General features: G+C 39.8%; 1 protein-coding gene across 1 annotated transcript; it reads right to left on the bottom strand.

Annotated features, from left to right (window-relative positions):
• Positions 1-511: 511 nt before the first annotated feature.
• On the bottom strand, positions 512-11370 carry trak1b (trafficking protein, kinesin binding 1b). The gene is made up of 15 exons (XM_039681502.2): positions 11211-11370; positions 10018-10094; positions 9027-9143; positions 8239-8336; positions 7850-7958; positions 6887-6965; positions 6669-6799; positions 6485-6559; positions 6217-6354; positions 4887-4963; positions 4568-4768; positions 3726-3979; positions 2647-2934; positions 1609-1711; positions 512-1534 (listed from the first exon to the last, which is right to left on the bottom strand). Exons 1-15 carry the CDS (start codon positions 11275-11277, stop codon positions 757-759), a joined length of 2592 nt encoding a protein of 863 aa, XP_039537436.2. The 5' UTR covers positions 11278-11370; the 3' UTR covers positions 512-756.
• Between the last annotated feature and the right edge of the window lie 12542 nt (positions 11371-23912).

The raw sequence follows: 23912 nt of genomic DNA, 5'->3' as shown, positions 1-23912 counted from the left end.
TGTAGAGATGGTCATGTTCCCACAGAAGGAACATGAGTCATCCACGAACGCTGCTGCAGCATGCTGAATGCCCAGGCACACAGAGCAGCGATCGTGACCATCAGAAGATGACATGAATCGACCGCACCCAGAAGAACACGGGCGAGACATCTTTAAAAAGACGTGCCACGTGCAGCTCTTTCAATGAGAGGAGGAAATTCACTCTTTCAGCGCTGAGGCGACCAGGGAGAAGCGCAAAGTCTGGCAGACCACTGCTCAGATCGCAGGCGATGCAGAATCTCGCTGGGTAGCGCCGTCACACCAACACTGAAGAGGACGCTCGTCTCGAAGAGTCTTTGGATCAGTGAGAATGGCTTTAGGAGTGAAGAGGTCTCTTGGCTCCGAAGCGAAAACATACTGCGGTTGCGTTCACTTCCTCCTTTTATACCCACTGCGTGGGGCGGAGATACGCTATGCAAATTCCGCAGCCCCAAGGCATTTTCATGCCATTGGCTCATTGTTAAATACTCGAAGAGGATTAGCTTGCGAAACCCCCATTCTCCGTGACTTCTGACGTAACTCGAAGTGACTACGAAAGGGAACAATATATCTTGTAAAGTTAAACAGGTTTGGAATGAGGGTGAGCAAATGAAGACAGATTAAATAAACAAATTGGATTAATTATTTAAGTTAGTGGGTCTTTGTACAAGTTATGACTTCGGTGTTAGTAATGTAGTGCCCAATCTATTGATTGTGTGATTCATTATTATGCATAACTTATTTGAGACTTGTTTGCTTAGGTAGTTTAGGGGTCAGTAACAATTCATCCCCTTGAGGGCCGGGCCCCTTCATCGCCATACTGGCCCCAACCATAGCAGGATAGCTCCGATTCCTCCTCATCCCTTCATTTAGTGGACTAAAGGGGGACCCTGACCTTTGTAGCGCACCAAGATGACTTATAAGTCGGCCTGGCCTTGGAATCCCACCCCCTGTTGTCCCAGAAGCCCCGGGGCTTGCCAAACCCAACCTTTTCAGCTTATCAACCAAATTGAGATTATACATACTGACATCAGTTTGGCTCTCACAGTCTTTAGCCTGAGCCCCGGACACCCCAGCTACCTCTTTCAAAATGGACCGTGCCGGTTTGGAAGCCAAAAAGTTTTCATAGGATGGGCTTTTGAAAGAGAAAGGTATAGAGGTGTCTGAATCAGAAACCACCGATCCCGGGCTAGGAGTGCGGCGGGTGGGAGAATTGGGTGGGGTATTGGGGCGGTGGGGGTCGTGAGGTGGAGGAGGAAGAACTGAGGTGGAAAAGAGGACTCCTCCACTTCCTCTCTCCCAGCTCTGAGGCTGGTACACGGCGGCAGAGATGCCCCTCTCCTGCAAGAGGCGCACCAGCCCCAAAGATGTGCTGAAGGTTTTTGTGGGGTCCCGCAGGTTGGTGAAGGATTGTGACTGGGACAGGCTCATTCTGCGAGGAGTACAGGGCGTGGCAGCAGGCGTCGACCGCAGACTGCTTGAAATCACGCAGGACGAGGTTGGGACAGGGTTTAAACTAGACAGAGAAGTAGAACATTAAGTGCTGATTGGCTTGTCAATTATTGTCTCAGTTACAGGACAGTACAATACCTGGGGGTCACCCTTGTGAGCTCATCAGAAGGATGGAGGATTTTGCAGGTGGTGAAGGTGTAGGTCGAACTTGTATGAGCCATGCATTTGCCTGGGAAATACACTGAAAAAGGTACAAAAGCTAAGAACAAAGCAAAGATTTCATTTATTTTTGTCTAAATAAATACATTTTTTAAAAATATATTTTTTATTTTATTTTACATGGCTACTTACCAAATACACAGATCTGAAATATTGATTTGAGAAATTTTAAATTTTGTTACCTGAAATGTGTATATTGCTACCTAATGTATAGGAAATTGTTTGCCTGGGACAATGGGCAAATGCAGTTTTGATCAATCAATCAAACAAACGAACAAACAAATAAATAAATGGTTTTAAATATTTTGCTCTATAACAATTTGATCTAAAAATATACATATATGTTTGTAACCATTTGTAAAATTTACACAACATGTACATTGATTGGAAATATTGATTTAAGTCATTTGTCATTTTAAAATGTTTTAGCATAATATAATGGGAAAATATAAAATTTTAAGCGATCAACAATTAATCGATCATTCAATCAATCAATACATATTTTATAATACAATGTAATTTATTTAGGTCAAATAATTTTTGTATAAGGACTAATTACAGATATAGCAAATTTGGATTTATTTTATCTAAATTAATCAACAATTTATTTAAAATAAATAAAATATTTTTATTTTATTTACAAAGATATTGACCAAATACATGGATTTAAAATATTGATTTGAGAAATTTGAAATTAATGAGACAATGGGCAAATATACAGCCTTGATTTCTTTTTAAATAAATAAATACAAATATTTTGCATTAATTGTAATGTATTTCTTTAGTTCAGGTTTGATTCGTTAACATTTATTAAACATTATGTAGCATATGACCATTTCTGACTTCATACACAAAAGAAAAAATGTTCTTAGAAACGCAAGTATTATTTATTTATATTATTACATAAACATCTTTGCATAGGATGCAAGCTGCTCACACAGAAAAATGTTAACTTACTTGAGAACTCTATGGACGCGTGACCTGTGCTGAGACATGGTGACGGGGAGGCTGAGGGAGAAATGCTATGGGCAGGAGGGACACTGGGATTAGATGAGGTTGTGGTGGGAAGTTTCTGGAAGTACTGATCTCCAGGCTCATCCTCCTCGTAGTCGGCATAGTGATATACTTCCTCCAGATCCACCTCCAAAGGACGGTAGCCTTTCGGGACCACACCAGGTCGAGCATCCAGGATACCACCCAGATTAGGCTGAGCTAACTGCTGCCAGTGCTGAAGGGTAGCTGAGCCTAGGAAAAAAAGACACGAGGGACAATGAGACGGAGAACTGTGTGATTTCACAACCTAATTTACACAGTGGCTACATTAACTTAGTGTGAAATCAAACACATATTAACAATGCTGCAATGAAGTGATGATGAAAAACAAAAAATGGACGAAAGAAAGAAAGAGTGAGAATAAGATGTCTTTATTGAATATCTACTAAATAAAATGCAGAACACAGAATAAGAGATGAGGGAAATAATACAAGTACAATAAATACAGAAACAGAATCAAAATGGATGAAGAATAACACAAGCAAAAGTTCTATTTTTCACTAATTGTCCATTAGGTGGCGGTAATAAAATAGAAAACAGATATCCCCCCAAAAACTTGCACAACAAACTTGACAAATCTATATTTAAATCACTACTTTATAACCTATATTAGACACTAGAATATATAGAAATGACTAATGGGACTCTTTTACATCTCACATACTGTACTGTACATAGTATAGCATAGATAAAACGCAAATAAAGTCCAGCCTCTATAGGTGATGATACAAAGTGCAACTATTTGAGCAATGTTGCTGGGCAATCTTGGTGAACTATTCCTTTACATTTATCCATTTTTAAAACTTTGTCCAAACCTGATCGCTAGTGTGAATGCACCCAGGTACGGGACTCTCTAAAGTAGGAGTTTTTGCGGGGATGCATTAGCGCCCACAGTGAATTGAAAAGCATCATAGTGCGTGGGCGTGGCCTGGAACGGTAATGCAGGAATGTCTTAGGATAGACATTTTGGATATTTCGGTCACCTTCCAGAGGTTTGACAATCTGGAGCTTGTCAGGAAGATAAGGCCGACTGGACCAAGCGCCCAGGGACATGATGCTCTCACTGTGGACAAGCCTGTTTGAATAATATCCACTGTCCGCCGGCTCCCGATTACGCCTCCCCCGCTCCCCCTCAAAGAAAAGACGCTCGCTCAGACAGTTCTGTCGACGTAGAGACAGTCGCCGCAGAGCAAGTTTGAGCTCCTCGGAGCCAGATCGCTTCTCAGAGGCATCCACGCTGCAGTCAGAGAACAAGGAAAGTAATTGAAAACAAGGGTCATTCTCAGTTTCACACTGTAAAAAGTAATCAGTTGACTTAACGTTACTGTAAAATGAAGTAGGTAGTAGTATGTGTAATTAAAAAACAATCAACAATTCCACATAACTTTTTTTTTTCAACTACGCATGAAGTAGGCCTATATTTACTTAATAATTTTAAGAGAACAGGATTCCTCACTTTTTTTTTCAACTTATCACTTATTACAGTGTAGTTTAAAAGGATGCTGAACTAGTCACAGTATTTGATAGCTTCAACTTTTCCATCAGGAATATCAACCCATTTGCATGTCCCCTTTCATCAGTTATATTTTAAATGTGTTATTTTGATGCAAAACTCAAATTTTAGATTTTCCTGAGTGACCCACAAACTCTTTCAAGTGGGCCAGAACCAGTGGCCTTTCAGACACATGAATATTTTAATATGCATTTATTGTTTCCCCAGCAAAGCAGTGACTACATTATGATTCAGCTAAAGGTCAATTGAAAGTTATTGGCTTACAACCTCTGAAAGTATAGTAAAGTAAGTATAGGCTCATAATAGACTCACGCAGCATCTGAGGAGTTGGTCTCATGGAGCATGCTCTGTGTACGGTTATCAGGTACTGCATTGTTGCTATTGCTGTCGGATTGGGGGGAGCTAAGGGAAGACAGCGTCTGATTGGACCCTGGGATGTTAGTAGCAGAAGATTGCAGTCTGGCAGACTGGTTGATGTTCTTCACAGTCTCAAACACACGCTTATTACGGACCCTTGAGACAAAAGCATTTTTTGTTATTTAATGCAAAGATTTGATTGAGAGTAAAAGAAAATGAATGAAACCAATGAAAGAAAATGTGCTGTGTGATGGGAAGGAAAAAAAGTTCAAACCTCTGTTCTTCATTGTCAGGATTCTCGAGACTCAATTCCTTCCTCATGGTTCCCTCAATTTCAGCAGCCAGGGAGTCCTAAAACACACACACACACACACACACACACTTATTTTTTAGCTTTCATAAGTTTCATTACCAAACCACTTGAGAATGTTCTGCTTTTATTTATATAACTCACTATATAACTTCAGCAAAATGTAATGTTGTTTTTTTCAGATTCTCTAATGATTAGAAAGTTTCAAATGGATTTTTTTTGTGACAATGCAAGACTTTACTGTCATTTCTAATCAATTAAATTAGTCCTTTCTGATTTTATTTAATCTTACTGACACAAACTTTGAAACAGTAGTGTAAATTGACTGCTAGCCAACTTGCTGTATCAGCAAGTCCAAGTCTTATCCAGCTTTTGCCATTCCCACCAGCAAATCCACACCACTAGCAGACATTAAAAGGTTAGTTCACCCAAAAATTAAAATTCTGTCAGTATTTACTCACTCTCATGTTGTTCCAACCATGTAAGACCTTCTTTCATCTTCGGAACACAAATTAAGATATTTTTGATGAAATCTGAGAGCTGTCTCACTCCTCCATACTAGTCCATAGGCTTCTTGAGGAATTGAAACTTGCTGGCCTCGAAAAGTTATTAAAGACTTTTCTAAGACTATTAAAGACATAGTTAAAATAGTCCATGTGACTACAGTGGCTCAATCTTAAGTTTATCAAACGACAAGAACACTTTATGTGTGCAAAAAAACAACAAAAAGTACAAAACAAAAAATAGTCAGGTTACTAGTTTAACAGCGTATGATCTGTTGTTGTACATCACACGCATCACACACATGACCAGTGTCGGCCAATAGTGAGCCTGCGTGTGACGTAGCTATACGCTATCACACTGCGTTAACTGACCAGAGGCGCAAAGAGAAGAGAGTGAATAGTTGAAATAAAGTCGTTATTTTTGTTTGTTTTTGAGCACAAAAAGTATTCTCGTCGCTTGATAAAGTTAAAATTGAGCCACTGAAGTCACTTGGACTATTTTAACGATGTCTTCAATAACTTTTCGAGGCTGGCAAGTTTCAATTTCTCAAGAACCCTATGGAGTCTAGTATGCAGGAGTGATCCAGCTCTCAGATTTCATCAAAAATATCTTAATTTGTGTTCCGAAGATGAACGAGGGTCTTACGGGGTTGGAACAACATGAGGGTGAGTAAATACTGACAGAATTTTAATTTTTGGGTAAACTAACCCTTTAAACCGAAAGATACATGTGTTTGTGATCTCCTCGTGCACTGGCCTTGCATGAGTTATATAACTGCATGTTTGTGTACCATGGGAAAAAGTCCCAGAGGGTGATAGCGTCGAGGAGTTCCTGCAGACACACTGCGGTTCCGTAGGTTCTTGAGTTCCTCTTGAGCCTCATGGAGCATTTCAATGCACTCAGAGTATTTCTCCTCCAGCTCCTGCAGCTGTGTGTGTAAGGAACCAACAATAGTCAACAACATTCACACAGATTGAAGAAGTGAATATATTATGAAGACATGCTTTTGTGAGATTAAATACGTGGAATACTAATTTATTATGTTTGAAATAAAGTGCCTCGGTTGTGAGCTGTCTCTGAGCGTCTTTAGCTGCCGAAAGGTGCTGAGAAAGTTCTTCGTTCTCAATGGCAAACTGTCAAAAACATACACAAACACAAATACACATGTAAATCTCAGCACATATTCATCACATATATTTTTTAATTTGTTCTCAGATGGAGTGAAAGATGCAAACGACTCACAGTTTTGGCTTTTTTCTGCAGGTCCACTATCTGAGAGAGTAAGTGTGTGATTTCCTCTTGTTGGCGAGAGGCATCTTCTGTCTTTTTGGCCAGCTCTTCTGCTATACTGGAGATCTGGATGCTTGACTGCTCTGTATGAGGAGAAAGGGTGGATTTTATTTTATTTTTGTTCAAATATAGAGCTCTACATCTCCACTCCAAGCCAAAGTTTCACTCACTTAGCTCTCTGACGCAGTCATTCACCAATTGCTGTTCTTTCTCCTCATATGACTCTGTCTCAGACTTCAGATGACTCGCCTAGCGACAAGAAAGAGAGACAAGTACTTAGTCAAGTTAAAATGTAAATAAGTATTGTTTATAAACTGTTTCATAAACGTTCTTTGTCATTTTATTTTAAATATTTTCTAAATACATTAAATAAAGATTTAACAAAAGCAAAGTGATTTGAAATCTTTGTGCAGAGGAATCCAACCCCCCATAATTACTGATCATTTTCTGGTAGTTCACTGAACTAACAGGGGTTAAGGGTCGATAGGATTCACAATCTACTGTGATTGCAGCATGCATGCACTGTGAGAAATCAATTATTTTTTCTTCTCACACATTGACATTGGAAAGAGACACACACATGGCTTTAGGCCAAAATGTCTATATACTCTACATACATACCTACATATATGTGTGTATATATATCCTATATGTTGTCATATATGTGATTTTTAAAAAATAAACTTATACTTTTATTCAGCAAGGACACATTAAACTGATTAAAAGTGACATGTGAACACATTTATAACTTTAAAAAGATTTCTGTCAAATTATAGCTGTTCTTCTGAACTTTCTATTTATCAAAGAATGGGGGGGGGGCATCATGTTAACAAATGTAATTATAACAAAAGTAATTATAAATGACTATAATTTTTCTTATAATGCAGTATAGGTCTTAATGAGTCTTTTATAAATGTATTAAAAAATAGTAATTTAGTAATAATACTTATTTATAAGTATAAATGGGGCTATAATTCATTATAAGCATGGTCTTCATAGAAAGTGTTACCGAAATGTTTATTGAACACCAAGTCAGCATATTAGAATCATGACATTCAAAAAAATATGTATCCCAACCTATTGAACGGTAGTGTATAAATTATATAATATATTTTTTCTGCATGTGCATGTACCTCTGATCTGAGAGAAAGGTTTTCCTCCTCAAGATCTCGAAGTTTGTGCTGCAGAATATCCAGAGATGAACTGCTAGGGGCAGAAACTCCATTCCTTCCCTGTCGACCCCTGAACCCAAAACAAAAAAACTATGAATATAAAATATTACAGTTCTGATTTCTTTACTTTAATTGAAGATCTTTGGGCAGTCTCATTCAGCAGAAATAACAAGTGTTATAACAAAATAATTGTTTAGTTACACAATATAAATTAAAATAAAGCTAAAAAGCCCTGAAGAAAAACACCTGATCTAAAAATATCCGAAAAAATAACTGAAGCCAACAGAACTCGCTACACTGGCCTTGAGCGAGAGACAAATGAGAACAGTGTTATAAAACAGTGGACTGACGTGTGTGATCCAGACCCCTCTTCACTCTCCTCCGCTGCATTAGTGTAGAACTGCAGGAGCTCATCTTTTAGATTCAACTCATGGTGAAGCTGAGCAACCTGCGGTACAATCAAATCAACAAAATTGAATAAAACTACAAAAATGTATTCATTACTCATGACTTCATCTTTACTAAGAGGTTGAATATACAAAATGTCATTACTCATATAATTACTAATATTTTAAAACACTTAACTGAGCTGAAACTTCAAAAAAGCGTCTGAATGCACTAAGTTGCAGTAATAGAGTGCCGAAGTTATGACGTCACTCTGTAGGCCAAAAACGCGGAAGTGAGTTAGCATTTTAGCACTACCAGTTCCCTCCCTCTAAAGTCTATGGGATTTTTGAATGGGTTTTTGCTAAATTCCCTGAAATAAGGTCTGTGCCTCTAAATATTTTCACGCTTTGTTTTTTTTAAACTTTATTGCGTCTGCTTGTGTTCTTAAAATGTTTTATATAGGCTTCAAAATATATACATTTTGGATTAACTTGTAAAGATTATCTTGATAGACAAAACGTGTAAGGGTCACAACTCTTTGTTAAACACACATCTTATTTTTTGCAATTTTACAAAAGTCTATGGGGAAAATGCATAGATTTTTGATCGAGGGAACCCATGCGCCGCTAGCTTCCGAGTTGTCCTACAAAGTGACGTCATCACTTCGGCACTCTATTCTGTGCACAGTTTATCAGCAGGGGCAACTCATTTATAGCACCAGAGACACTTTTTAATGAATCTGTTCATGTACCTCTTCCCTGATGGTGCCCACTTGTTCATCCAGGTATTCGTTCTGCTCTGACAGTATGCGATTCTTCTTCAGGAGGGACTGACCGATGCGGGCAGAGAGCTCCAGATCCCGCTCTTTCTGTAGAAAGAGTCGAAGAAAAGATTGTCAAATAGACTACCTGTCACAGTCCTTCATCTGCACCAGTCTGTCTTCGTCATCTGCACTACACTTCCCAGGATCCTTTTGTCTCCACTCCCGAACTCACTCCCTCATCAGCCACCTGTTCCTCGTCTTGTTTCATCATTTTCACCTGTTTGCACCTCGTTTTGGTTGATTCCTCTGTGTATTTAGTTCCTCCTCATTCAGTCTGTCATTGTCGGTCGTTGTATGTATGTTACCATGCGTTGCGAGTGGTTTCCTGCCTGTTCCTGTTGATTGTGTAAAGTTTAAGTAAAGTAATTGAATTGGAGCTTTGCCTCTTCAGTCTGTCTTCCTCAGCCTGCACTCCACCACACCCCGTGACACTACCATTGAATAGTCTGGAGTCTGTAAGATTTCTTGTTGTTGTTGAAAGTGCTTTGAAAGGCTGCATTTATTTGATCAAAAATAAAGTATAACAGCTATAATGTTATAAGTGTTTTCTATTTTAATGTATTTTTTTTAAAAACTATTCCTGTGATGGCAACGCTGACTCACATGATCCTTCAGAAATCATTCTAATAAGATGATTTGCTTTGGCAAGTTTCCTTTAAATATTTATTTGGTGCTCAAAAACATTTCTTATTATTATCAATGTTATGCTGCTTAAAGTTTTTGTGAAAACTGTGATTCACTTTTTAATTGAAATATATATATTTTTTTGTAATATTATAAATCTTTACTGTCACTTTTGATCAATGTTATGCATCCTTCCTTGCTGAATAAAGGTATTCATTTCTTTTTTTTAAAAAGTCTTACTGACCCCAAACTCCAGCATCATAATAAATGCATATAATTTCTTTTTAACTTTCACCTCCTCCAGAAGTCTTGTGACAGCGTCAATGTCATTATAGGTCTTAGTCATCTGGCCCACTCGCTCAGCACATAATACTGAAACAGACAGAAAGAGTGTAGAAAAACTTGTTAGCAAAGCACTTGAGCACATCAGACCTGAGTTCAATACAGTGAGAATCTTACATTGCCTTAATCTAAAAACGATCTTGACATAACTCTTAAGTGTAAAGACATTTAATTTAATTTAGTAGAATTTAGTAGAATGAAGTAGATAAATAGGAAAGAAAACAGATATGGCTTGCTGACCTCGCACCATCACGCTCTTACAATAACATCAATGACAAATCATGCATGATTGTCCCGGCGACTGTTTCCATGGTGCTGTTACCCAGCAACCCCATCCACAGTCAGCCAGAACCAGATCATCCACAATTACTGTTACATCACACTCTTACAATAACACAGAGACACATGCACAAACGTATGCACAAAAATAAAAATGTAATAAGAGATTAAATTAAATTATAAACTTTACAACATCTTGTTAATGAATTATTTGATACTAAATTTAATGTACAGGATATGGGCATGCAGAAGGAACTTTTTTGTCACAAGAAATACTACATCTTGGAGGTGTATATTATAAAACATACAATAGAAGCTTAATTGCAATATGCAAAACTGAATATGGATTAATGTTTTCAAAGATAAAGACTTTATACTGCTTTAATGAATTTTAAGAACAAATCACATATTTTCATCCCTCTGAGTTCCTAATGGCTGATATGAGGATTGTATAATTAAATTCAGGACTCAGCCTCAGGACATTGACTGTAACAATATTAAACACTCCCAGACATGGAAATACTGCCAGAAAATGAAATGACTCTTGACAGAGCAAACAATAAGACAACTATGTCATCTATCTCTCTATTTCTCTCACACACACAGACAGAAATCCAGAGGCCTCAGGCTATACTCAAAAAGGAAAGTGAGAGTAAAAAGGAGAATCCGATTAGCTTTAAAGCACTTCCGAACCTCCCAAACCTTTACAGAAAAAAATAGCCCACAACAAACCATCTAAACCTCAAAATCAACAAAAATACACATTATAAATTAGAAATGAAAAAAAAAAAACTAATCAAAGAGATAAAAGTGCACAAAAGCCACAAATACAAAACCCACAAATACACAAACTCACAGAAGCTTTACCATTGGCACACTGCTCATAGCACCACTCCAGCTCAAAGTCTTCTGCTCCCATGATCTTGTGCATCATTTCACTCCCTCTCAAATCAGCAGCGAGGAGAGGACCAGACTAAACCAAACATGAGCGCTACACTTCCTTACTACCGTAATGGTAATGACTGAGAATGCTGAGAGTGTGGTCAGTTACAGCAACAAGAGTGAAGTAACTATATTTAAATTCTATGGTGAGTGAGAGATACAGTGGTAGGGAGGGAATGAAACAGAAAGCGAGAGAGAGAGAGAGAGAGAGAGATTGAACAGATCTTTATTGTTACATTAAATTCAGGATTTTACAACACCATTGTTACCTGTATCCTTTTACCTCAACAACAAATAATTTAAAACATACTAAAAAGTAAAATAAATCTGCATCATCAAACATACAACCTCATTTATACCCCAAATTCTTAAAAACCTTTCAACATCATTGATCAGCTTATAATATGAAAATTCTATTTTTATCCTTCCTTTTACCATACACTTCAACATCATTTCTACATCTGTTGAACCAACTTTCAACTCTTAATTAATAATAATTAATAGTAATAATTAATAATAATTAATAGTAATAATTAATAATAATTAATAGTAATTTAATAAACACAGTTTACCTCTATCGGGCACTTGTATTTAAGTCCCCCAATGAAAACTTTATGGGAAAACTCCTCACCAAACCACTGAAACCAAGAATCAACTCAAGAAGACCTCCAAGCCTCAAACATTGTAAGAACAAATGCTCTATCATTTCTTCAGCACTACAGAAACTACAACACCCCCCTCTGTAACTGCTCGGCAAAGCAGCAAAAATCTCATCTCTTAATTTTGAAACAATTCTTATCGAGCAAAAACCAGATAGTTCTTTAAAAGTGACCACTGAACTTCATCTGCCATTGTCCAGTAAATGTCCCAGTTTAGTGACTCGTTCTTTACAAGAGTTCTCTGAATGCTCATTGATGATAAAAACCGGGTCTGAATCAACGGATTATTGAACAGTGGTTCCTCATCATCCCCAAGCTCATTCAAGTTTCTCTCCACTTTCAGAACTTTATTCCAAGCTTGCAACATTGATTTGTAAAAAGAAGAGACACTGTCCAGTTTCAGCCCGTCCATTTTCAATAAAAACAAGTGTTTGTCTAGTCCAAAACTTTCAACCTTCTGCAGAAAAACACATGCCGTCTGTGTCCATGCTAAATCCTCTTGAATCTTGATAGAGAAATTTTTGCGCCGCTTGCAGCCTGAAAGCAACAATTTGACTCTTTACATTCACCAGACCTTGACCTCCTTTATGTACCGGTAAGTAAAGCACCGCAGCCCGAGTCCAGTGTTCGCCGCTCCAAAAAAAAAGTCCACTATTTTCCTCTGTATGTTACAAATCAGTTTGCTTGGTGGTTCCAGAACAATGAGTTTGTGCCAGAGCGTGGAATCTGCCAGATTGTTTGCCACCAGAACTCTTCCTCTATAGGACAATTGTGGTAATAGCCATTTCCATTTAGACAATCGAGCTACCACCTTCTCCAGCACTCCCTCCCAATTCTTCATTTTAAAACTTTCCTTTCCTAAAAACACCTAACATTTTTATACCCTCCCTCCTCCAAATCAGTCCTCCTGGAAGTTTCGGAGGTCCAGTGTTTCTCCACCGGCCAGTAATAAACCCCTCGCTTTTCTCCCAGTTAACTCTGGCTGAGGAAGCCATCTCATATGGCCTGATGCTTGTTTCCAAAACTGATACATCATTTTGTCCTGAAATACAAACGGTTACATCATCGGCATAAGCAGACATATACACCTTAAAAGTTTCTTTTACACCTGTAATTGAAAAACCAGCCAGTTCTCTCCTTAATTTACACAACAGAGGTTCAATTACAAGACTATATAATTGCCCAGAAAGAGGACAACCCTGCCTAATTCCTCTAGTGACTGCTACTGGGGCACTTATTCCTCCACCCACCTTAATTAGAACTGATACATCAGAGTATAACAATTTAACATAAGAAATGAAGTTATCACCGATTCCAAAGCTCTTTAACACTTTAAAAAGATAATCATGGTCTACCCTGTCAAATGCTTTTTCCTGGTCTATTGACAGGACACCCAAATTAGAATCATTTATACAATCATGATCAATCACATCTCTTAAAAAAAAAAAAAAAATTGTCCATCATTGATCGGTTCGGTATACAATATGTCTGATCCTTATTATTCAATAAATCTAAAACATTTTTAAGCCTATTTGCAATAGATTTTGAAATTATTTTATAATCTAAACATAATAAGGATACTGGCCTCCAATTCTTTAAAAATCCTAAATCTCCTTTTTTGGGTAACAGTGAAATTACAGCCCTCCTACAAATAACAGGAAGTATTTTGGGATGATGATGTAATCTTGCACAACTTCATACAAATCCTCTCCTAATAATCCCCAGAAATGTTAATTTCCTCAGCTGTTAATCCATCTATTCCAGGAGAACGCCCCATAGACAACTGCTGCACTGCTTCTGTTAACTCTCCATATGAAATCATTTCATCCAAAGCTTGACTTTTTCCTTGCTCCAACTGTGTTAAATATTTTAGTAAATCTTTTGCACTATCAGAATCATATTCCTCCGCACTGTACAACACAGAATAAAAGTCCATCGCCAACTTTCTCATTTCAGCTGGATTTGTTGTTATATTCCATTTTGGCAATGAAGATAATGCATCTGTTTATATTGAACTGTCTTTTTTTCCAAGTTAAAGAAATATGAAGTTGGAGCATCCATGTCTTTGATTGAACAAATCCTCGATCTTACAAGTGCCCCTTTCACTTGTTCTTGTAACACAGTTCCAAGTTCTTTCTTTTTCTTGCTTAAAAGCATACCATTGTCCTGTGCTCTATCATTATTCGTCAAGTCCTCTTCCTAACATTCAATTTCCTTTTGCAAGCTCTGTATAGTTTTTTTTTTCACATTTGTAATACAAAGTACTATAAGCAGAAACATTTTGACATAATTCTTTAATTTGCACCTTGCCTACATCCCACTATTGACTAAGGTTTTCAAAATCACTTTTCCTTTTCTAGCCCCACTAACCGTATTTTCTGCAACTTTAATCCATACCGTCTCACACCAATATTTCTTCTTCTCCACACATCCATTAAATCATATTTTCCCATTATATTAGACAGAAATGTACTAGAGTGACTATGTGGCTCTTCACCATTCCTATCAATAACAGAATGAATAGTACAGTTCCAGTCCCCTCCTAACACTAACCAAGTGTCATCATCAAAATTGTGAAGTGCTTTATATAATTGGTCAAAAACTCTTACTCTTTCCACTCCATTATTTGGAGCATACACATTCACTAAAACAAACACATGTTCCCCATACTGTATTTTTAGTAATAATACCCTTCCTTTTTCAATTTCTTCAGTATTTAAAATGTTGACATTCAACCCTTTTTTAAAAAGGATAGCTACTCCCGCACTATTGTTTGTCCCATGACTCAATGCCAATGTCCCTTCCCACCATCTATTCCACTCAATTTCATTCTCCTCATTGCAATGAGTCTCTTGTAAAAAAACAATATTAACCTGATTTATATTTAAGAATTCAGAAATCACTGCTAATTTTGTCCTATCTCTTCCTCCGTTTATATTTAAAGAGGCCATTAAGTTGTCCATAAAATAGTTAGAATATAAAGTGGACAGAGATAGAAAAAGAGAAAAATAACACATCATAAAAGTCACCCAGTGCACTTTAGCCGTTATTTTTTTAAAAGAGACGGCCCTTTATTTTTCCTCAATTTCGTAACACGTTTCTTTAATCTAATCTAAACCTCTTTTGTTTACTCAATACATCATAACTCACTGTGCGCTGCAGTACTTTCACAGAAAAAACAATTTTTTCCACATCTGGGAAAAAAATCTTTCACCTCTACCACTTTACCAAATGTTGTGTCCAAAAAAACATTGATCTCATCTAATGAGTACAGTACATCTCTTCTAGATTTTGAGAACCAATCTCAGAAATATCCGAAAGGGTATCCTCATCCCTTAATTCTTCCTCCCTAACCATCTGAGGACTCAACATCTCATTCACCTCCATGGTAGCCACTTCTTTCATCTGAACATCCTCACTTTCCTTACATTCTGATCCATGGCTTTCCTCAAGTGCAACAGTATTGTCAAAAGTCCCTTTCCCATGATCTACCTTAGCACATGATGCAACAACACTGTCATCACTTTCTTTAATTTCATTTTGAATCATTTGCTCTTCATTGGATTCGTTTCTTACCTCCGAATCAACAGTGTGAATCACAACAGGGATTACAGTAGGAATCATTTGCTCTTGATTAGAATTAGACTCACTGTCCTCTGAATCTTCGGCCGGAGTGACGACATTATTAACACCACTACTACCAGCCTTATGAGGACATTTCAACCTTTTATGTCCCACATCTCCACATTTGAAGCACTTTAAACTGCCTATGCTAGACCATGTATGTCTTCCCTTCATGTGAAACTCTAAAGACACCTCCAATTCAGGTTGTTTCAGAAACATTGCCACCTGTCTACTGAACGACATAACATGTTTTAACAGTGTTTTTGCATCAGAGTGGAATAGTTTTTACCGTACTAGCAAACTTCCCGTACAATAAAAGTGCACGCTCAATTTCATCATCAGGAATGAACAGAGGCACATTTTAAATGATCACCTTTCGGGTCGGGTGAACCAGCGGAGAAATAAATACAAAAAGTCCACTTACCGAAATTCCACTGCTTACTAACTAGACGGTTAACAAAATTCTCCTTCTTCAAGAAAACCACCACAGCTCTATTCATTCTTGATGCCGAAGAAATGTTCTCGTATCCAACTTGTTCTCCAATTGGCTTTATGCACAGCTGCACTACTTCCTGAACTTAAGCAAGCTCTTTTCTTTGTCTGCCATTATTGGCCAAGCTTGATTAATTCAGGTGTGTCTGATTATTGTTGCCGTGACTACTGAGGTCAGGCACACCTGAACTAATCAATTTGTCCAATAATGAAAGACAGGAAGAAAAGGAGCTGGCTTAAGTTCAGGAAGTAGTGCAGCTGTGCATAAAGCCAATTGATACTAAAACTTCCTCCACCGCCACACTCGATTCAACCTCACACCTGACGCCATGACGGAGCAAAGGTGGCGCTTCTCCGCCCTCAGGCCGAGATCCCATCTCAACCTCGTCAACAATCCTCGCGGCGACGAGCGCCAAATAAATAATTAAACTCTTTTCCTTCTAGGGTCTCACTTTTAAACAATCCCCATAAGTTAAAAGAAAGAGAAAACAAATATAGCCGAAAAACCCGCTTTCATTCACCCTCTACTCGTGAACACTCTCACACGCACCCAAACACTCTGAGAGAGAGAGAGAGAGAGAGAGAGAGAGAGAGAGAGAGAGAGAGATGTGATGGTGTGGGATGAGGGAGAGTGGGGTTGATATCATAAGGTCAAATGTAAAGGTTACACACTAGACTATAATCTTTTCATGCCCAGATATTATCCATGATTATCATATTATAATATTATCCAACAAAATAGTATGCTGATCATTTGTAATTCATATTAGTTTGTTTCATTTTATCACAATATGACAATTAGACATTATTTAATATAGACATTATTTTAGATTCTTTTATTTAGTAATTATAATTTATAGGTTTATCGATATTATGAAAGGAATGAACACTTCTAATCAGCAAAAATTAGGTAAATTGATCACATATGACAGTAAAGATATTTTTAATGCTGTTTTCTTTTTTACTTTTTTCTTATTAAACAAAAAACAGAAATATAGAAAATAAAGTATTTTACAACAATACAATGTGGAAAAAAAATACTGCAATTAATTAAAGTAATTTGCAATTTTACAGATAAAAAAATATAGAAATAAATACCTGAAATAAATGAGTTCTACTATAAGGCTAGTGCATAGTAATTGTGAACATGGAGATTAATATGATTATAACACAGTTAGATGTTACGGGAAGAAGGAGGTGGGAACTGGTGGGAAATTTCGCAAATGTAACCAAAGATGGTCCTCAATATTGTTACGAAGCTGGAGACGAGATGAGATCCATGTGCAGCTTTATTTAGAATCATCAAACAGGCAGGGGTCAGGAAACAGCAAAACAGGGATATCAGAGAGTGAGCGCAGAGAGTCGTCAGGTAACAGGCAGAAGATCAGGGCAGGCAGCAAACAGGCAGAAGTCAGGAAACAAACCAGGATCAAAACCAGAGAAACAAGAAACAGAATAAACGCTCAGAAATTACAAGCCGTGGCAATGCAATACTTCGCAAAGAGTCCTTGTATGAGTGTAGCTTATATAGGCAGTCTGAAATGAGGTGCAGGTGTGTGTGTAATCAGTCACAGGGAAGAGGCATTATGGGAAACGGAGTTCTGGTGGGAGTGATCAGTTCAGATGTGGAGTGCCCTCTGGTGATTCTCTGGGGCACTCCAACTGGTGATCGTCACATAGCCCCACCCCAAAGAGCGGCTTCCAGACGCTCAAAACAAACAAACAAACAAAACTGTCCAGGTGGGTGGTGGAGCGGAGGCGGATCTGGGGGTGGGATGGAGGACCAGGTCCGTGGAGCAGAAGAGGAGCAGGCGGCCAGGGCGGAGCAGGCTGTGCAGGCGGCCAGGGCGGAGCAGGCTGTGCAGGTGGCCAGGGCGGAGCAGGCTGTGCAGGCGGCCAGGGCGGAGCAGGCTGTGCAGGCGGCCAGGGCGGAGAAGGCTCCTCGGGCGGCCACGGCGGTGAAGACCCCTCGGGCGGCCACGGCTGTGAAGACCCCTTGGGCGGCCTGGGCGGTGATGCCCTCTCAGGACCAGACACCGGCTCGGGACCAGACACCAGCTCAGGAACAGACACCGGCTCAGGAACAGACACTAGAACAGAAATTGTCACAAACACAGAAACAAACTCAGGAACAGACACTGGGTCGGCCATCTTGTCCGGAGACACTGGGTCGGCCATCTTGTCTGGAGACACTGGGTCGGCGATCTTGTCCGGAGACACTGGGTCGGCCATCTTGTCCAGAGACACTGGCTTGGAGGCGGCCATCTTGTCCGGAGACACTGGCTTGGAGGCGGCCATCTTGTCCGGAGACACTGGCTTGGAGGCGGCCATCTTGTCCGGAGACACTGGCTTGGAGGCGGCCATCTTGTCCGGAGACACTGGCTTGGAGGCGGCAATCTTGTCCGGAGACACTGGCTTGGAGGCGGCCATCTTGTCCGGAGACACTGGCTTGGAGGCGGCCATCTTGTCCGGAGACACTGGCTTGGAGGCGGCCATCTTGTCCGGAGACACTGGCTTGGAGGCGGCCATCTTGTCCGGAGACACTGGCTTGGAGGCGGCCATCTTGTCCGGAGACACTGGCATGGAGGCGGCCATCTTGTCCGTAGACACTGGCTTGGAGGCGGCCATCTTGTCCGTAGACACTGGCTTGGAGGCGGCCATCTTGTCCGTAGACACTGGTTTGGAGGCGGCCATCTTGTCCGTAGACACTGGCTTGGAGGCGGCCATCTTGTCCGTAGACACTGGCTCGAAGGTGGTGACGTGAACAGAATCTGGATCAGCAGAAGTGATTTCAACAGTCTCTGAATCGGCCATCTTGTCTTTAGACACTGGCTTGGAGGCGGCCATCTTGTCTTTAGACACTGGCTTGGAGGCGGCCATCTTGTCTTTAGACACTGGCTTGGAGGCGGCCATCTTGTCTTTAGACACTGGCTTGGAGGCGGCCATCTTGTCTTTAGACACTGGCTTGGAGGTGGCCATCTTGTCTTTAGACACTGGCTCGGCAGAAGTGACATGAAGCGTCTCTGGCTCGGCAGAAGTGACATGAAGCGTCTCTGGCTCGGCAGAAGTGACGTGAAGCGTCTCTGGCTCGGCAGAAGTGAAGTGAAGCGTCTCTGGCTCGGCAGAAGTGAAGTAAAGCGTCTCTGGCTCGGCAGAAGTGAAGTGACGCGTCTCTGGCTCGGCAGAAGTGACGTGAAGCTTCTCTGGCTCGGCAGAAGTGACGTGAAGCGTCTCTGGCTCGGCAGAAGTGACGTGAAGCGTCTCTGGCTCGGCAGAAGTGACGTGAAGCGTCTCTGGCTCGGCAGAAGTGACGTGAAGCGTCTCTGGCTTGGCAGAAGTGACGTGAAGCGTCTCTGGCTCGGCAGGGCTGGCGGTGAGCGCAGGCTCGGCAGGGCTGGCAGTGAGCGCAGGCTCGGCAGGGCTGGCAGTGAGCGCAGGCTCGGCAGGGCTGACGTGACGAGGCCCTGGAAGCTCTGCTGAGACGTGACAAGGCTAAACAGGCTCTGGCTGGCGGGACCCGGGAACGACAGTCCTCTTGATCCTCCGCACTGACTTCAGCGGGGGATCTGCCACACTGGCAACCAGTCCTAGACGGCCATAGACCGATCTGGTGACAGGCCTAATGGTTGACGTGGCGTGAAGATTTTCAGGCTGGGTGGGCGAGGCGTGAAGAGACTCAGAATTGGCAGACGTCAAACTCACAGAAAGAGTTGAACTGCTCAGTTGCAGAGCCAAGTCAATATACTGTTTTAGAGTCCAGCTAGGGTCATGCAATGGCATAAGGAAGCTTAGCAGCTCAGATAATCCTCCACGAAAAAATATCATTAAGCAAAGCGTTTGATTTCCTTGGCGGAGACGCATAATTTGGGCTGCTGGATTCATTTTGGTAACACTGCTGGATCTTGGTGCGGCGAAGTATTCTGTTACGAAGCTGGAGACGAGATGAGATCCATGTGCAGCTTTATTTAGAATCATCAAACAGGCAGGGGTCAGGAAACAGCAAAACAGGGATATCAGAGAGTGAGCGCAGAGAGTCGTCAGGTAACAGGCAGAAGATCGGGGCAGGCAGCAAACAGGCAGAAGTCAGGAAACAAACCAGGATCAAAACCAGAGAAACAAGAAACAGAATAAACGCTCAGAAATTACAAGCCGTGGCAATGCAATACTTCGCAAAGAGTCCTTGTATGAGTGTAGCTTATATAGGCAGTCTGAAATGAGGTGCAGGTGTGTGTGTAATCAGTCACAGGGAAGAGGCATTATGGGAAACGGAGTTCTGGTGGGAGTGATCAGTTCAGATGTGGAGTGCCCTCTGGTGATTCTCTGGGGCACTCCAACTGGTGATCGTCACAAATATCAAAAATGTACAAAGGGGGAACAAATTTCCAAATAGACTCTTATGCTTTTTCAAGCTATTGCAGCTATTTTTTCCATTGTCATGTGTTCTAATAGTAAATTTAACTAGCGATTGATGTTTAATCAATGTGGGTCTTGTTTTTAAGAAATTGTTTGTTAATTTTAGAAGAATAGCTTTCTTAGCTAGTATTTGAGCAATATTAACTTATGTGTCTTGGCTATTAAATTTGCACTGGCAGTGAATTAGAAAGACGTCTCAGTTACGACTGTAACCATGGTTCCCTGAGAAAGGGAACAAGACACAGCGACTTAAGCCATGTCCACACTAACACCTTTTCTTTTGAAAATGCACCTTTTTTGTTTCTTTTATGCATTTTTTTGTATTTTTGTTGTTTAAAAACTTGTTTTATGTATTTAGTTCACTTAATTTGAAAGGTAATTCATTCCTTCCTGCTCAGCTACTGTTCGTACGCTCTTGCTTACTGCTCTGCACTTTGCTCTTTTGCTTTTATATTTTATATCCCTTTATCAGTATATCCTTTTATTTTAACTTCAGAAAATCAGCACAGTGCTCAAACTTTACAATAAGAAGGATTACTATAAAAAAAGCAGAATTCTATATCAGACCAGCCTCCCATTGAAAGCTTACATTCCGGAGAAGGGAAAACACAACTTCCTACATTGAAAAGAATAAGAGACTCTTCTGGAATTTACTTTCTGCTCTAACTGCCACAGACTTCTACAGAGGATTGCAGTTCTTGAAACAAAGTTATATGCGGGACCACCAAATCAGATGGAACACACAACAAAGCTTCGACATGGCATACAGCTGGTGAGTCCCATGAATGTAGTGCTCCATGACAGGCCATAATGAGTGTAGAGAAACAAGGGATAACAAGCAACAACTTCTGATGTAAACAGGGATCTTCAGAACATTCTGATGAAACATAAGACCCCAAATCGAATCATCATTCATGTGGGGAAAAATGATATTTATAAAGAGCAGTCAGAACTCCTTAAGAAGGATATTAATGAACTTCTTAAAGGGTACATATCATGCGTTTTTTTTATTTGCTATTTTTACATATAAATCATACCGCTGTGGTCTATATAAAACATAACTGTAATGTTTGGGTCTGAATTCCTCATTATTATAGCTCCACAAGCCCCTTTTCTACCCCTTTTCTGATGTGCGTCTTTGAGCGACCCGTTTTAAATCGGCCCCTTTAAATAAAAAGGAGATGCGTCATACCCCGTCATACCCCATATCTCCAGGTCGATGAGTTCACGGTCAGTTCAACTCCCCACGTTCGGCCATTATTGTAGTTTGATTAGAGATATACGATTATATACTGTTAAGTCCCTCTTTTATTTTTCTAGGGATTAAGGAAGCAACATTTATAAAAACAGTGTGTGTATCTCAAAGTGCAGGACAGAACAAGAAAAAAAAACGTACTCGATCAGAACTCAGCTCAAAAAGGATTTATTAATCCTCATTGCCATTTTTTTTGAAAAAATGTATTTGCCACAGGTACAAACAATAAATAAGAACAATAACAAACATAACATTTAACAAATACTTAAAGTGGGAAAATGAGCACAAGAGATACCCAAATCAAAGAAATCAATAAAACAAAACTAATTATCTAAAGGTTAAGTTTAACTAAACTAACTACCAAACACAAAATGTAGAAAATAATAATCTTCGGCGTCAAGACGCTCTAACTAAAACTATACTAACTACATAACAAAAACTTACAAAGTGGGCACTCTCCTAAACTAGTCTGTCTAACATAATCAACAATATCCTAAGTGCAGTGTATGTCGCACGACCTACTAACCTGCTCTCTTCCCAGCTTTACACACTCCGTGTAAAGTGATCAGGTTGACATTATAATCTCAAAACACTAACAATAAACAGCCACTGAAATGTTAGATACACACAGAAACTCATTGAAAGCAAATCAAACAAGCGAACAAACAAAAGTGAGCAAACAGCTGTTCAACATTTGAGTGAGCACGGTCTTTAACTGCAGTGGTGAGATGTGATTGGAGGAGGCGAACGGAAACGTCACCGTCATGATGAATATTGACAGCAGATTGATCCAACGGACACGTGAAACACACACTACAATAACACACCCGCATCCATATTGCAACACTTAAATACGTACGAGTACGTAACACTTCCCCCCTTAAAGATTTAAATTAAATTTTTTCTAATTAAGACATTAAAAACATAAACATATAAACACACACACAAAAACTCTCGACAAGGCGTCAGCAACAACATTTTAAGAACCCTTCTTATGCTTAATGTTGAGGTTGTAATTCTGCATAAACAACGACCAACGCATGAGTCGTTGGTTATGATTATACATCTTCGATAAGAATACTAACGGGTTATGATCAGTATATACCGTAACAGGTAAAACAGAAGAACCGACATAAACCTCAAAAAACTCCAATGCCAGAAGAAGTCCAAGGGCTTCCTTCTCGATTGTAGAGTAATTTATCTGATGCTTGTTCAATTTTCGTGAAAAATAACAAACTGAGTGATCTAGACAAATGTCATCTTCTTGAAGAAGCACGGCGCCTGTACCCAAAGCACTCGCATCCACTTCAAGCTTGAATGGGCGCGAGAAGTCCGGAGCGGCTAGGACAGGTGCACTACTTAATAGGGTCTTTACACTGTTATAAGCATGTTGGCATAATTCTGACCATCTGAAATCAGTTGCAGGACTTAATAGATTGGTAAGGGGATGTACAACAGTTGAGAAATTTCGACAAAAATTTCTGTAATACCCAAGTACGTAATTGTGGCTTTCCCAAACTCACATTTCGCCAGATTTATAGTTAAGGACGCACTTGCTAGACATTTGAATACGGTTCTCAGGAGGGACAAATGCTCATGCCAGTCGGAGGAATATATCACCAGGTCATCAAGGTAAGCATTACAATTTGGTACTCCTGATAATACCATATTGACAAGCCGCTGAAATGTTGCTGGAGCGTTTCGCAATCTGAACGCCATTACCTTGTATTGTAGGAAATTATCAGGAGTTACAAAAGCGGATATTTCTGCAACGCGTGGCGTAAGAGGGATCTGCCAGCAACCTTTAAGAAGATCTAATTTGGTTACGAATTTTGCGGAGCCTATGTTGTCTACACAGTCCTCCATCCTAGGTAGAGGATAACTGTCCGGAACAGTAACAGAGTTTACTTTTCTATAGTCTGTACAGAATTGAAATGTACCATCTGGTTTTGAGACAAGAAGACAGGGTGAACTCCATGGACTAAAACTAGGTTCAGCTAGATCGTTCTTCAATAAGTACTCAACTTCTGTTTTCATCACTGATCGTTTCGTATTATTTACTCGATAAGCGTGTTGTTTGATTGGAAAATCACATGTGATCTGAATGTCATGTTGTAACACAGTCGTTTGGGATGGAATATCACCAAACAGCATAGGAAAATCACAAATTATTTTAATAACATC

This window comes from Pimephales promelas, chromosome 18 (assembly GCF_988280905.1).
Source record: "Pimephales promelas chromosome 18, fPimPro1.hap1.1, whole genome shotgun sequence".
NCBI classification, from domain to species: Eukaryota; Metazoa; Chordata; class Actinopteri; order Cypriniformes; family Leuciscidae; genus Pimephales; species Pimephales promelas.
This window is presented reverse-complemented; position numbering and strand designations above follow the sequence as displayed.

Bases quoted from the DNA above. Each gene is read 5' to 3' on its own strand.
- trak1b (XM_039681502.2), bottom strand. From the start codon at position 11,277: ATGATGCACAAGATCATGGGAGCAGAAGACTTTGAGCTGGAGTGGTGC. The intron at 9,144-10,017 runs GTGAAAGTTAAA...CTCTTTCTACAG, and splicing joins TCACAAGACTTCTGGAGGAG to AAAGAGCGGGATCTGGAGCT. The intron at 6,355-6,484 runs GCACTTTATTTC...TTACACACACAG, and splicing joins AGAGACAGCTCACAACCGAG to CTGCAGGAGCTGGAGGAGAA.